The 15,344-nt window shown below is 43.7% G+C and overlaps 1 protein-coding gene across 1 annotated transcript; it reads right to left on the reverse strand.

The window, feature by feature from the left end:
- Window positions 1-7,402: 7,402 nt before the first annotated feature.
- Window positions 7,403-13,885, reverse strand: LOC132568833 (glutathione S-transferase-like). The gene is made up of 7 exons (XM_060235016.1): window positions 13,753-13,885; window positions 13,281-13,387; window positions 12,310-12,361; window positions 11,288-11,420; window positions 9,932-10,073; window positions 9,085-9,216; window positions 7,403-7,712 (listed from the first exon to the last, which is right to left on the reverse strand). The coding sequence occupies exons 2-7, from the start codon at window positions 13,365-13,367 to the stop codon at window positions 7,593-7,595; spliced, it is 666 nt and encodes a 221-aa protein (XP_060090999.1). The 5' UTR covers window positions 13,368-13,387; window positions 13,753-13,885; the 3' UTR covers window positions 7,403-7,592.
- Between the last annotated feature and the right edge of the window lie 1,459 nt (window positions 13,886-15,344).

Here is a 15,344-nt window from a genome sequence, read left to right on the forward strand (position 1 = left end):
CTTCAGGTGATGGCTGTAGATTTCTTGCTATTACAGCTGATCTCTAGGTGACAGATCAGCAAAGCTGGAGAAAATGGCTGCTTTCCAAGGTGGACTCTATAGCATTATACCCAACGGAAAGTTCTCCCCTCCCCAAAACCCACCTCCGTCAGGTTCTACCCCCAGAATCCCCAGGTATTTCCCAACTTGGAACTGGCAACTCTAGTCTTGTGACATTTTGCCATTGTTCTTAGCTTTATGGGGGCAGGGGGAGACATACCATAATGGCCTGGATGAAACTAAACATGCTGAAACTTAATCCTGACAAGCCAGAGATTCCCTGGGTTAGTAGAAAGGCAGACTTTGGACTTCAGATCTCTCCTGTCTTGGATGGGGATGCATTCCCCTTGAAAAGTCAGGTTTGCAACTTGGGAGTGCCACCTGACACAGCAGTCACCTTAGAAAACCAAGTGGCTACAGTGTGTCAGAGTGCCCAGCTTCAGCTAGTGCAACAGTTGCATCTGCTCCTGCCACAGATCTAGCCACTGTGGCCCAAGCCTTAGTTATATTTAGACTAGTCGAGGGCAATGTGCTAACCTTGGGGCTACCCTTGAAGAGTGTTTGGAAGTAGCCGTTCTTGCGGAATGCTGAGGCTACATTCCTGTCAGGGCTAGCTGTCAGGAGTATGTGACCCCAGTAAAGGTAAAGGCAGTCCCCTGTGCAAGCACCAGTCATTTCTGACACTGGGGTGTCGTTGCTCTCACAACATTTTCATGGCAGACTTTTTATGGGATGCTTTGCCATTGCCTTCCCTAGTCATCTACACTTTCCCCCCAGCAAGCTGAGTACTCATTTTACTGACCTCAGAAGGATGGAAGGCTGAGTCAACCCCGAGCCAGCTACCTGAACCCAGCTTCCGCCAGGATCAAATTCAAGTCATGACCCCAATACCACGACAATTACACTGGCTACCAATCAACTGCTTTATTTTAATAGCAGCCATATAGGAGCATAGAAAAGAGGATTGGCGACTGATGGAAAGGGGCAGGGTCATTTTCTTTCACCCTAACAGTTCATTTTTTCCCCTTATGATTTTAAAAGGAATCAAAACGTTTCCATAGGCCCCTAAAAGTATTGTGGGCCCTAGGCACTGTGCCTACTGTGCCTAATGGATAAATCAGCCCTGTCTGCTCTGGCTGAACTCAGCCCAAGAGTTAAAAATCTGCTTAGTCATTCCCTTTGTATTGTTCAAGGGCAGAGAAATTGAAGATTAACTTATACAACAAGTTTTATAATAATCCGGGGGGAGGGGTGTGTGGCGGCAACGGTAACCATGCTTGGTTTGCCAAGAGGAGTACTGATTCTGGCAGGGCTCCCAGGAACTCTACAGAAGAATAGTAGGCAGAATTTTAATCTGGTGAGTTGTACCCACACTGGGGATAAAGATTTTCCCTGTTGAATTTCTGCATATCTTGCAGCTGTTGCCAAGGGGAAAAAATATGGCACCTATGTAAAAAAACAACACATTTAAGTCAACAGCCGTGCACCTTATTTTCTTCTCCTTTTTCTTACTACCTGCTTAGATGCCTTGCCTTGCCTTGCTAGCTGATTGCCATGATGCCATCCTAGCAGGACTGCCATCTACCTGGAAATAACACACCCATCTGCACTCTTGTGCATTTAAAGCAACTGGATGGTCAAAACTTCCTGGAATTATTTATGTCTTTGATTTTTGAGCATCACTGTAAACATTATTGCTGGTTCCTCACAGTACATCAAGTTACTGCTGAAAGCGCAGGTACTGCGGCAGGCTGAAAAGGTGGCAACCCAGCCCCCTCCCCTCCTAAACAGATCTATCTGTCTAGAAACCTCTCAATTGATTATCCACCTGTCCTCCCCCACAGCTTTGTCTGGCATGGAGATTCGAGAGACAGGGATATTTTTTCCAATTTTTCACAGATGGAGGCAAGGTTGTTGGCTCTGGGTTGGAGAATTCTTCAAGATTTGTAGGTGGTGGTGCCTGAGGAAGGTGGGGTTTGGGCAAAGGGCAAGGTAGGTGAGGCCACCTTCCAAAGCAGCCATTTTCTCCAGGTAAACTGTAATTCCAGGAGATCTCCAGACCTTACTGGGAGTACGGCAACCTTAGGTTCTGGGATGATAGAACTGCTATGAGTTAGGCTTCCCTGTTGGGCCAAACATAGGGTTGCCAAGTCCAATTCAAGAAATAGCTGGGGACTTTGGGGGTGGAGCCAGGAGACTTTGGGGGTGGAGCCAGGAGACTTTGGGGATGGGGCCAGGAGACATTAGGGGTGGGGCCAAGATCAAGGCTGTGACAAACATAATTGAACTCCAAAGGGAGCTCTGGCCATCACATTTAAAGGGACAGCACACCTTTTCAATTTCTTCCTTCCATAGGAAATCATGAAGGATAGGGGCACCTTCTTTTGGGGCTCATAATATTGGACCCCCTGGTCCAATCGTTTTGAAACTTGGAGGGTATTTTGGGGAGAGGCACTAGATGCTATACTGAAAATTTGGTGCCTCTACCCCAACAAACAGCCCCCCCAGAGCCCCGGATACCCACGGATCAATTCTCCATGATTTTCTATGGGAATAAATCTCCATAGGGAATAACAGAGTTCCCAGCAGACATTTCCCTCCCCTCCCCCCGCTTTCTGACGACCCTGAAGCGGGGGGAGGGCCTCCAAACCGGGGGATCCCCTGCCCCCACCTGGGGATTGGCAACCCTAGCCAAACATCCTGTTTATAACATTACACATTAACATGCTCAGTTTTTCCAGAGAGTTCACATTCTACAGGCAGTCTTTACCAGTCCTACCTTTTTGACCTGCATTCCTGTGTGATATATATGTATCTCTACTCTTGAAGATGATACTTTGAAATAGGGTTGCCAGGTCGTGCCCCCCCCTCCAGCATGTGATGGAGGAGGGAGGGTTGCCAGATCCAGGTAGGGAAGTTCCTGGAGATTTGGGGGAGGACAAGGACCTCAGTAGAGTACAATACCACCAACTCCACCCTCCAAAGCAGCCATTTTCTCCAGGGGAACAGATCTCTCATCTGGAGATGAGCTGTAATTCTAGGGGATCCCCAGGCTCAGCTGGAGGCTGGCATCCCAACTTGGAAATGTAATGCATAAAAAGGTTCCCTGATGGAATAGGTATTTTCTTTTATGCCCACTAGGGTTGCCAGTCTCCAGGTGGGGCCTGGAGATCTCCCACTTTTACAACTGATCTCCAGCTGGCAGAGATCAGCTCCCTGGAGAAAATGGCTGCTTTGAAGAATAGACTCCATGCTGAGGCCCCTCCCCAAACCCCAGCCTCTCATGGATCCTCCCCCAAAGTCTCCAAGTATTTTCTAATACCAGACATGGCAGCTTTTAAATAGCAAATACATTCGCCATTTATGGAAAACAGTATTGTTGCAGATTCTTTAAGTTAAACCTACTTGTAGGACTGGGACTAAAGGGGAATTTAAATTTGTGATTAAAAAAAAAACCACAAGAAGTTGAAGGGGGGTGTTATTTTTGTTTTGCTAGCTGGGACTGGTTGCTAATGACCCTTGGGTGACAACAGTGGGCCTTAGGAGAATGCAGCTCTGTAGCTGTAGAGTCAGTTGGAGGCATAGCAACACCTGTTTGCGTGCATACTTGTCTCTCAGCTTTCTATCACTATCTCTGTCGACTAACCAATATTACTAAATTCCATGGTTCCAGAGCTGTCTTTAAATTTATACAACATTATCTAATCTGGGATTTTCTAGAATTTGAGAAAGAGGAGCATGTACACTCCAAATAGGAGGTAAAGTGCAGGCAGTCTTGAAGAGTGAAATTCTAGCAGGGATGTTTACATGACCAATGAGATGTTTACCTAGCATTTAAAAAACTGCCATGTGTTGAAGTCTGGAACAAGCAGCCAATGCTGTACAATAAAAAGTCATGTTTCCTCTGTGAATTTTGAAGGTCATACCTATAAACTGTTATCTAGTTGCTTGTCAAACTACTGCTTGTGAAGGAGACACATATGCCTAATAAACAGCTGAAATTCTGCTTATACAGATGTTGTTTCATTACCTGGAGTTATGCATATCTTTAGGACCTCCTGAGAGGAGATGGGGGGGGGGGAGGAGGCTTACAATCGCCTTTACCTTCCTGCCCCACAACAGACATCCTGTGAGATAGGTGGGACTTCTGTAAGAGCTCTCACAGAAGCTGCCCTTTCAAGGACAGCTCTGTGAGAGCTATGGCTGACCCAAGACAATCCCAGCAGCTGCAAGTGGAGGAATGGGGAGTCAAACCTGGTTCTCCCAGATAAGAGTCCACACACCACTATATCAGACTCGCTCTCAGTTTGGTGTAGTGGTTAAGGAGACAAACACAAGGCTAAAATATTATCAGAGAAAAGTGGTCAACTACACTTCTATTTCCAGAGAAAACCTTATCTTAATAAAAAAGAAAGAAACCTGTTGAGCTGTAGAGAAATAATGACTAGGAATGACTGTCCACCATGGGCCTGAGCAAACTAGGCCAGACCACAGCCTGTAGCTTTCTGCCAAACCCCAGTAACTCACGCAAATGGCGGAGTTACAGTTCAACTTCACTTTACTCCCAGTTGCTGCAGCAGCCACAGTTACAAGATAGTCCATATATTGGCCATCTGCCAAATTCCCTCACTCACCACAGTCATCCTAATCTGGACCTAGGCTATGTTGTGCCTCTCCTTTTTAAACCTATCTAAGTATGTGTTGTCCTGGGCATGTCAGACCTGCTCCCCTCTCCCCCCCCCCCCCAATATCTTCCCACAGACCTATTCTTAGCCTGAAGGTCCTCTCTGATGCACTGCTAGGCATCTTCCAGGCCAGCCTCCCTTGCCCTCATCAATTAGTACACAGCTACACCTGCCCATCTGGACTCCTCTGGCCGATTTGCTCCCTTCTTCAAGGCAACTGGACCTGATCCCAGGGTTTACTCAGACTGGGCACCAGCAGGAATCGTCTTGCTTTGGTCCCTGGGCATGGAGCCATTCTCAATCCTACAGGGCTGTCCTGCCATAGTGTCCCCAGTATATTCTGCCCTGGCCAGCAAATGCAGAGAGGCCCATTGTCCGGAGGTGGACTGGCCTTTCACTTATTGGAAGAGTTTGTGAAACAGAAACAGAAGCCAGGAGCAGCGTTGGCAGCACTGCAAGGCCACTCAGCTTGGACCAGGCATACGGGAGCTCAGGAGAAGGTAATGGGTGAGCCAATACTCATCATGGTTGTCACAGCTGGCTGGATCCACTCAGATGCATGGTCAGCACTAGAGAGGCTCAGCTCCTCTGCTCAGCTTGCCACTGGGCTGGTCCATCCCTGCCTCGGCCCCTAATCTGCTGCAAAACCTTATTGCAGATGTGACTCCCTCTCTGCTCCCCTCCATCCAATCTTTGCTAGAGACAGGGCAGTATGGAGATCATTTGTAATTCTGGTAGATCTCCGGGCTCTCTGCAGGCTGGCAACCCTGTATGTGGACTCAAGGGAAGACTTTGGGTGTTCCTGCCTGGCTCATTGGAGCCATACGGACTGAGTTTGGGGACTGGGGAACAATGGGCTGCAGGATCCAAATCTCTGCAGCCTGGACCAATCCCAAGCCCCCACCGGTTTGAATGACCCAATTACGTGCTCGTGTGGGAACCCAGAGATGTATATAAGTTGGACCCTGTGGCCCCAGCATCCAGTCTTGTAGTGCAGCTTTCTACTATGCTACTCCTAATAAAATGTGTGTTATCACTGATCCTGAGAATCCTCAATGCATAGAATCTACTATACAATACCTAACCTTGGAATTCCTGTAAGAATAGGCTTGCTAGAAGATACTTTTAAGCAAGATCATTCTTTAGTTTTCATTCCCCACCCCCATCCCCATTTACTTTGTCAGAACTTTTTCATGCAGTGACAATGAATCGCTCCCACCTTATTTAAAAATAGGCTAGTTTCATTTTCTGACTAAATACTGGTATAAAAAAATTCCTTCTCAGGACTATGATTGGGAGATGGACAGAGCCATTGCTTTGGATGAAGAGGGTTTGTAGCCCAGCCTAGCAGCTCTGGCTTCCACCTGCAAACCACAGAGGAGGAAATGGTGGAGATTTTGTTTGATCCCGTTCCTCCTCTGTACTGTTTTTTCCATGAGTACCCATACAGCAGTAGAGTGAGCTCTTCCCTCGTTACCTTCCACTTTCTGCATATTGATGACATATTCAGCTTGCTTCCAGTTCTCTTACATTCACTTCCTATCTCTTAATATTCAGCTTCCTGGTTCTTTAAATTCCTCACCCCTTTCTCTCCTCTCTACTGCAAGCTGCTACCTCTAGTGTGTTTAATATGTTGAAAACAAAAACAAACATGTTTCATCCACTACCCCTGATTTTTTTTTTAAAAAAGATAAGCCTTCAGACAGCAAAGGATATATACACACATTTACTGGATACAACTAACCTCTCAGTCTGAATCCAACGTCTTCCCACCTTTCTTTGGGAACCTTCTGAATCTATCTTACTGGCAGAAATTATAATTCCTGTTGCTTAACGAATCGAACCAGTGTTCCCTGCTTTGCCTACGAAGAAGCTCAGTAGTCTTTTCACTCAGCCATGAGAGGTGTGTGTGCGTGGAGGGAATTCTCTGCTATGGTAATGTTCAGAAGGTTGAGGAGTTAGAGCCAGCTCAAGTTCCAAGGGAGTGCTCGAGTCAGTGGCTGCCAAAACAAAAAGGGAGTCTTGGGACATCCCTAAAGATAAGCTAATTTGTACCAGCCTGAATTTGTATAAATTAAATCTCTGTTTAGCAGATGCATGCGTTTTTATGTTGAATATGCAGCTCTATATGTACACACAGACACATGGGTACAAAGCGAACCAGGGTGGCAGAAAGCCCATAAAATGCACAAAGTACAAGAACAAGAAGACTGCTCTTGTATTTCATGGACTTTTGGACCCAGTTTTTCCCTCTACATTTGAGTACGTGTGTACGTATGCACGTATGCACACACGTCTACAGTTTTGCCAATAAACACAAACATGGAGGATGCCGCAGGCAATCTGACAGTATATCAGGTGCTCCAAGATGCTTTCTAATTTTAGCCTTTTCTCTCAGTCTGGTGTCTGTGATTATAAGGACTGGCTCCAGATTGCAGCATGCTTCTAGGTTTCTCTGTAAAGCCAAAACTGTGCCCTCTGAGGAGCCTGTCAGCTGTCCATTGGAAGACTTCAATTTGGTCTGCCAATGACTCACGCTGCCAATGACTCATGCTAAGCAGGTATCTGTTGCTTCCAATCAAACTCATGAAAGTTATCGCTGGGAAGAAGTGTCTGTCAAGGTGGTTATGCCAGCTCAGACACATTACCCACAAGTCAAGCAAATCACGTAGCCAAACACCAGCACAACAGAATGTTTTATTGTGTTTTGAGTGTAACAGCATGTGATTGACACCATTTCTACTTCAGAAATCTTCCTCTTCTGTATTATCATACATTTAACTTCACATTGTTCACTGTACCTGTACATTGTTCGCCTCTTAATTATTTGAAGAGTGTTCCAACTGTAGCATGTTGCTTGATCCTGATTCAGTAGAATATCTTGATGGCTTCTGCAAGCTCTTCTTCACTTATGGGTGGTTTTCTCGCGCTACCAGGCTGAAGGAATTCCTTGATTGTTGGGATGTTGCTTATTCTTCCTTTATAAGTCTAGAGAGAAAAAATATTGAATCAAGAAGCATATCCTAGCAAAAAACGGTGCCATTTCTCAGGAGTCATTTGTTACTCAAAGAACTTAAGGTTATGATATATCCTCATAATTAGTAACAAAGCTTCCTGTGAGAAAATCTTTGGCATCTACCTAGAATCCCATTTAGTTCAAAGCTGGTTCTTGGGAAACTGAGGTCACCATTTCTCTCTCACTGAAATTCATAATTATGTTTTGGCCATGTTTGCAGTCTGTTCCCTAATGATTTGCCCATTCAGTGAAGGCGGCTCATGTATATATTTTAGAGTTTGTGTAATATTTCTCATTCAGAGACAATCGTATGATACCCAGACCCCAGATAAGAAATTTGTCAGGTACAAAAATTTGGTAAAAAAGCAGGGTAGATGTACACTTTAGTGCCAGATGGACAGAAGCCATTCTCTTTGAAGAAATGAATTATAGTAGAACACAAAGTAAATGAAGAGCAGTAATGGTGTGTGAGTTGAGAAAGGTAACTGGAGGTCCTAGGGCTCTGAGGCAAAGGGCTTGCAAAGAACAAAAGCTCCAAATATTGGATCTTTTTGCATACAGTTATCCTGATCCAGGACTCCATGTAGGAACATAAAAAGGTATAGGTAGTCTCCTAAGCAAACACCGAATCGTTACCAACCCATGGGGTGATGTCACTGCTTGATGTTTTCTTGGCAGATTTTTATGGGGTGGTTTGCATTGCCTTCTCCATTCATCTACACTTTATTCCCAGCAAGTTGGGTACTCATTTTACTGACTTCAGAAGGATGGAAGGCTGAGTCAGCCTTGAGCAGGCTACCTGAACCGAGCTTCCACCAGGATCAAACTCATGTCATGAGCAGAACTTGAACTGCGGTACTGCAACTTTCCACTTGGTGCCACAGGGCTCTTCATGTATGAACATACAGAACTCTTTTAATGCAGGGTGTTTTATTCATTAAAATAGGAGCAACAGATATACACACAGAAAAGACCATCAACAGTGTCTACTGCCTCAAATTAATGGTGCAATCCTTGTGGGAAAGTGAGTTATAGACATCTGAGATGATGTTCCTATATGAACATGGGATCCTCCGCTCTACAGACATACCACAGATACAGCACCCACAGAAACAATTCATATTTAAATTGTTTATCCTGAATAACTGAGGAGTCTAAACATAGGATCAAACTTCCTGAGGCTTTACTTGAAAGTAATTGAAATCACCACTGACATGGTAAATTACTGATTTCAGCTCTGTTGCATTTGGTCACTTGAAAAGCCTGAGCAGGGTCCAGTGAACTCGATCAAGGAATGGCCTCTCCGCAACTTTCACAACTTGTTAAGGGTTGTTAAGTGCTTACCTTTAAAAGTGGGAATGTTGACAGAACATCAGGCTTTAGCTCTTCTACCATTAAAATAACTTCAAGCAATTGAACATCTGCTCTGCTGAACTTGTTTCCAACAAGATAATCTTGACCATGATCTTTGAGGACCTACAGAACAGGAAATATGTTAAGGAGCTCATATTATGCTTGGAAATGATCATATGTAAAATAAAGGAGAAAGGTATGGACTAATTTTTTTTAAAAATCTCAGTTCCCCAACTGTAACTTTTCATGGTGAGGATTTGTAACAGTGCTCTCACTGGTTGACCTGCATAAGATACTGTTCTTGTATCATATGTCTTTCCAATCAGCTTCCTCTAAGAGAAGGATAATTCTGCTGAATCACTGCAATGAGAGTGACTCAGTATGCTAACTGGGTAATGGAAAAGTGCAGAGCAGACTAGCCTCACAGAGGTTTGCCATTGCCTGTTGCATAGCTTTATGACCTGTATGTATATTCCTGCACAATATTTGCCTTATTCCAGTCTGTGAACATGCAGATCAGGGTCCCATATAGAAACACACTATCTGTCACAAGCAAAAAGTTTTGCTTTTAGAGTGGCATGTGCCTTCAGTAATTCAGAAAAAAAATCTATCATAAATTTCAGAAATCCTAGATTAAGGAGAGGAATTCTGGTGTGCCATACTGAGGATTTCAATTGGTTTTTAAAAATCACAAGTTAATTTTATTTATCTGAGAAGCTATTCATATGAGAAATCATGAGACTGAAGTGAGGGATCATGCAGAGTTGAAATTGTCAAACCCACTAGAGCATTATTGAGCTTCTCATCCAACCATGGTTGTAAACAAGCTGCTTCATACCTTTTCAAAGACTGGAAAGTATCTGGTGGTGGCCCTTTCAAGGATCAGTGCAAGATCTTTTTCTTTGGCATCTGCTGGCTTGAAAGGATGATGCATGATCATTTCACCTAGATCCATAATATTTTCAATGTACATATCCATTCTGAAGAGAAGAGAGTATAGAAATAACAGATATCTGGTGAGCATTAACTTGTCATTTTAAATATACTGAATTCAGAATAATAAGGCCAGTTTCTTTAATAGTGAAAGTATTCCTTCCTCTGAATAAAGTAGACCAATCTGACTGCAAATAAATAATAACACTTGGAACATATTACATAGAACTCTTGAATGTTCAGAACCCTTCACATACAATATCTTCACATGAAGTATCTGGGTACATGTATATTCCCTGGTGATGTAGGTTAGTATTATTATGGCCATATTGCAGAGAAGGATGAAGAAATAGTGGATTGCCTAAGGCCATGTAATAAACTCACAGTGGAGTTTATTGATTAGTGTTTTATTTTTGCTGACTTCAGCAAGAGATAAAATGGTAAAGGTAGTCCCCTGTGCAAGCACCAGTCGTTTCTGACTCTGGGGTGACGTTGCTTTCACAATGTTTTCACTGCAGACTTTTTACAGGGTGGTTTGCAATTGCCTTCCCCAGTCCTCTACACTTCCCCCCTAGCAAACTGGGTACTCATTTCACCGATCTCGGAAGGATGGAAGGCTGAGTCAACTTGAAAAACAAAACCTGAGCCAACAGAATTTTTTTTAAAAAAAAAAACTACACCCTCCAAACATACACAATTTTCTTGACATGAAATTAGTATTTACCCCATCAGGACAGATTACATGATCGTCCCAGTGGGGCAAATAACAATTCAGTGGTTCAGGTTCAGCTTAGGAAATTAGTACTGAGAGTACTATGTGTATATGAAGCATCATTGTTCCAGTGCTAATAAAGGGGCCGGGGGGGGGACCTCCATGGACCTTTGAAAACAGAATTCCCAGTGTGCCATTTAGTTTACAGGAAACAAAGTACAAAACTGTTTCAATACTGTATGAACCATATAAAAGGAAAGTGTGACATGAGTGCATGTGTGACAGGAACACGTGCTATGGTGATGCCCTCGCAGAAAAAGAGTTCAACTACCCTGTTTGCTGAGATATTTCCCTTTCACCTGTCATGATTAAGAGGTCAAATGAGTTCCCATTGCTCCACAATGTCCAAGCTGATAGCGGCCCTGGGCTGAAATATGCAGATTCATAATTTGTCAGTCGATCTTGCCACGAACTAGAGATTTTGCCTAACGTTATGTATAGTAAGCTGAAATATGAAATAAGTAGCTAACGTTAAAAATGTTGCAGTACAATGCATTCTCCTTGAGGTCTTTCCCACAGAGTTTGTATTTCGCGGCAATGTAGTTGAGGATCGCTCGGCTCTGCACCATTTTCATGCCATCGATTTCCACCATGGGCACTTGCTGAAACAGCAGGGATCCATCTTGAGAACAGAAGATGAGAAATTAATTCAGCTACTTGATATTCTGACAGAGGATTCCAGGAGCACATCTATTGTTCGGAATACAAACATCTATATAAAAATCTGTTGAAAGCCCCAAATAGCTTAATAGATGATAGTTCTCAAATTAGGATGCAATAAGAGTCTTAACTATTGTTGCTGTCCTGCAGAGGTTTCAACAAACATTTATAGAGGATTCAAAGCATGAGCCCATTCCTGTCATTTAAGCTGTGTCTGCTCTGCACTATTGACTCTTAAGGGCCACACTACACATGACAGAAAATGGGTTACATCTGAGTCTCCCAATTTGAATTTTAATCAGTCAGTCACATGTCAGCATCAGATTCTGTGCAGGGAACTCCGTTTCCAAGCACAAGGTGCAGGGGGCTGATTCAGATTGGGACTTTGTAGCACAGGAAGAAAGAGCTTCAGCTTTTCCCCTGTACCAAATTTCCTGACCCCAAATGGCCCAGAGATACTAATTTGCTCCAATAATGGACAAAGGAACTTTCACCTCTTTCCAAACATTACAATTTGGTGGCAGGGGACTGCATGGCAACTCTGCATTCAAAGCTATTCTTACCTATACAATGCCAGTATACCTGAGCCTAAACCAAGAATCTGAGAAAACTGCTGCATAGCAAGGACTGTTTTGAGGACATTTGACCTTAACTTTTCAAACTGGCCCACTGCTCTTCAAACCCAATTAGTCTTCAGTCCTGCTCTATGGTAATTTTGCCATTATATTTGACAGGGGAGCTTTGGGGTAATTCTGATGTCCAAGTATCATACTCAAAGATTAAATCAATTCTGAATACTGTATTAGCATACACAGAAACAGACATACCAAATATTCATCTATTTTACTCACCTTTCCTTAACTTTTCTAAGTCTTCCTTTTCTCTAATGAATTGTTCTTCATACTGGAAAACAGAGCCCAAAGATGTCTGGAATCTCATAAATGTCAGAGAATTTCAATTTCAGTACTGCTGAAACTTCTTGAGTAAATTCGTAGCAGGTTCCTAATTTATTTCCTCTCGCTTTAGGAAATCTAGAGAGAGGATTATCAGGCATAATGTTGGAGACAAAGGACAGTAGCCAACCACTGAGTATTTTCTAGCAGGAAGACACATCTGCTGAGTGGTGGTGGTGGATTTTGACCAGAATTCTGGAACTTTCACTCCACTTGCTATTTATTAGATACAATCCAATGTGCAACATGTTGACAGATTTTTACAGTAAGTGGAAAAGGGAAGCTCTTTGGGAATAATGTTCACACTACACATGTTGCTTTGGAAAAGAAGTAGGAACTCCATACAGGATCTAAAAGAGAAAAGGTAGCATTTTGTATCCGAAAGCTGAGGTGCAATATGGTTTGCACCTCAAAGCAGTAGTGTAATATAGAGGGGAACTATCTGTAACTGACTGTGAACAACCAATTGAAATAACTCAGTGCCTTCGGACCAGCCATCTTCTGCCCTGCCCAAACTTGAGATACAGAAGCTTCCGCATTTTTATCATTTCTCTGGGGAGTTCAGGGAAGTATACGTAGCCCCGATCCCCAAATTTATTCCACAGTGACTTTGTGAGATAGGTTAGGCTGCAACAGAATGACTGTCTTTTGATTATCACAAAGAGCCATGGCCACATAAGAATCCCAATTCCAGCCTCCTCAGTCCTAAACGTACTCTGTCACCTTCAATCTGCTCTCAGATCAGTCAATGCCTACAATGTAGACTCCGGAATAAATGCAGTCATCTTCAGCAGTACTCCATGCAAAACTTCCCCAAGAAATAAAAACAGTAAAACAAACAAACAGTTCTCCAGGCAACAAAAACAAACCTCAACCCCAGCTGCTGCTAATAACCACCGAATGATCTCCATGCGGCCTCTTCCTTCCTGGTAATGGAGTTTGGGTTTACTGGCCATGGCTATAAATTCTTGGGTTCCTGTTAAGATCAGATGAGCTCATATGTAAAAAAGACAACAGAGGTGAAGAACCTTCCTGCAAGCAACACTGTGCAACCTTCCTGGCATACTTCTTTTTGGTGGTGGTATCAAGAAACTGTTGTTGTTTTTAGAACTCCCACTTGCTGCACCATTCCCTGCTTTGGGCTCTGTAGGTAAAAGAGGGAAAGCTTACAGTTGTGTAAGCATATGCCTATTCTAGCATAACTTTGCCCCCCTGAAAATATCCCTTTTGGATCTCAGCTGGGTCCTAGGGCTTGGCTTGGCCCCTACCACTTGTCTTCTCTCAAGGATGAGGTCAGCAGCTATGGACTGGTGGATACGTTTCCTAACCCAAAGTACTAACCGCTGGAATTCCTGGATAGGCAGAAGTTCTTCTGTGGCAGAAAGTTGAATGGGTATGCCTCAGGCTTATACAGCTCGAGAACTCCACCTTCTAAAACGAGGGCAATCAATTGGGAAGAGAAACTCTCCAGAACAAACTGGAAGAGAGGTAAAGTCTGCTGTGACTTTTACAATACAGCCACCTTACTGATTAATCCATACAAGGAAAGGCTTTCTCTTGCAATTGACATGATGCAACACAGTGCAGATATGGGGTAATATATTTAATCTAATCACTTCACGCCTGCTTCTGGTGATTGATACCCCAGCAGGATGGCTGGCTTACAACCGCCTGAATACGCCTTTGCTCACAGGTGATTTGGGTCCTGTGCCAGTTGCTGAATTTTTTGAGTTGGAGAGTGCGGAACAGGATTTGACCTCCACCCCCTCTTTTCACACACATCCACATTGTACAAGCAGGCAACCCCAGAAACACATTAAACATATATGAACATATGAAGCTGCCTTATACTGAATCAGACCCTTGGTCCATCAAAGTCAGTATTGTCTTCTCAGACTGGCAGAGGCTCTCCAGGGTCTCAAGCTGAGGTTTTTCACACCTATTTGCCTGGACCTTTTTTTGGAGATGCCAGGGATTAAACCTGAGATCTTCTGCTTCCCAAGCAGATGCTCTACCACTGAGCCACCATCCCTCCCCTACATTCTGGCATCTCTGGTTAAAAGTTTCCAAATCCATACAACTGGGAAAGATGACTGGCTGCAATAATGAGAACTTCTGCCACGAAGAGTGACAAAAACTGGGCTTGATGGATCAGTGTTGTAACTCAAGATGAAGCAGTTCAAGCTATTTGGGATTTTAAAGGGGGAGGCAAAGGGTTGGATCCAACCAGGTTTCCCACTGGCAAAAATAAAGGAGGAGTGTCCCTTTTTGGCCTCCAGGAAGGCTATCCCAGTAATCATGGGAGGACCTGCATGTATAAAAACCATGTGGGATGGAGGCTGTAGTAAGGAGGAGAACTGGGAAAAGCTGAGAAAAAAAAGCTGGCTGGATCCAACCCATTGCTCAATTTATCACACGCAGAAGGTCCTTCGGTTCACAGGCTCTCAGACCACAGGGATGAAATCTCAGACAGTTGCTGGTCTGAACACTAATAATGGCCAAACTGTCCCAACTCAGTATGAGGCTGTTATATAAGTTTGTGTTGTATAGACAGTTCTGATGCCAGCTTGTATGATGAGAGAATGCACACTGGGCAAGAGGATGGGTCTTCTGAGAGACTTGCTGAGCGAAGCTGCACTTTTTGCCAGTTCATGGTAGCTCAGGAGGACTATGGAATCATTCTGAACTGATAACCAGAGCTATCTATAGTAAATTCATAGGGCCTGAAGACTGGGTTAATCTACAATCCTGTTAATAATCTCATCAATAGAGCACACATCTTTTATACAGCTTAGCAGGGAAAAGTGGATGTAGATGGTGTCCAGGCTGGATATACATTTTTTGGGGGGGGAGGGGGGCAAAAGTAAAAAATTGTGTTCCCTTATATTTGGGAGGGACCAATGGAGTCTAATGCCATAGCATCCACCTTCCCA

The sequence above is a fragment of the Heteronotia binoei genome, chromosome 1 (assembly GCF_032191835.1).
Source record: "Heteronotia binoei isolate CCM8104 ecotype False Entrance Well chromosome 1, APGP_CSIRO_Hbin_v1, whole genome shotgun sequence".
In the NCBI taxonomy this organism is placed as follows: domain Eukaryota; kingdom Metazoa; phylum Chordata; class Lepidosauria; order Squamata; family Gekkonidae; genus Heteronotia; species Heteronotia binoei.

What these genes read in the sequence shown, in the direction of transcription:
- LOC132568833 (XM_060235016.1), bottom strand. Translation starts at nt 13,367, where the DNA reads ATGGCCAGTAAACCCAAACTCCATTACCAGGAAGGAAGAGGCCGCATG. An exon ending in TAGCAGCAGCTGGGGTTGAG is followed by an intron (nt 12,362 to 13,280) that starts GTTTGTTTTTGT and finishes TCTGTTTTCCAG; the next exon opens with TATGAAGAACAATTCATTAG. An exon ending in ACTTTCCAGTCTTTGAAAAG is followed by an intron (nt 9,217 to 9,931) that starts GTATGAAGCAGC and finishes CCTGTTCTGTAG; the next exon opens with GTCCTCAAAGATCATGGTCA.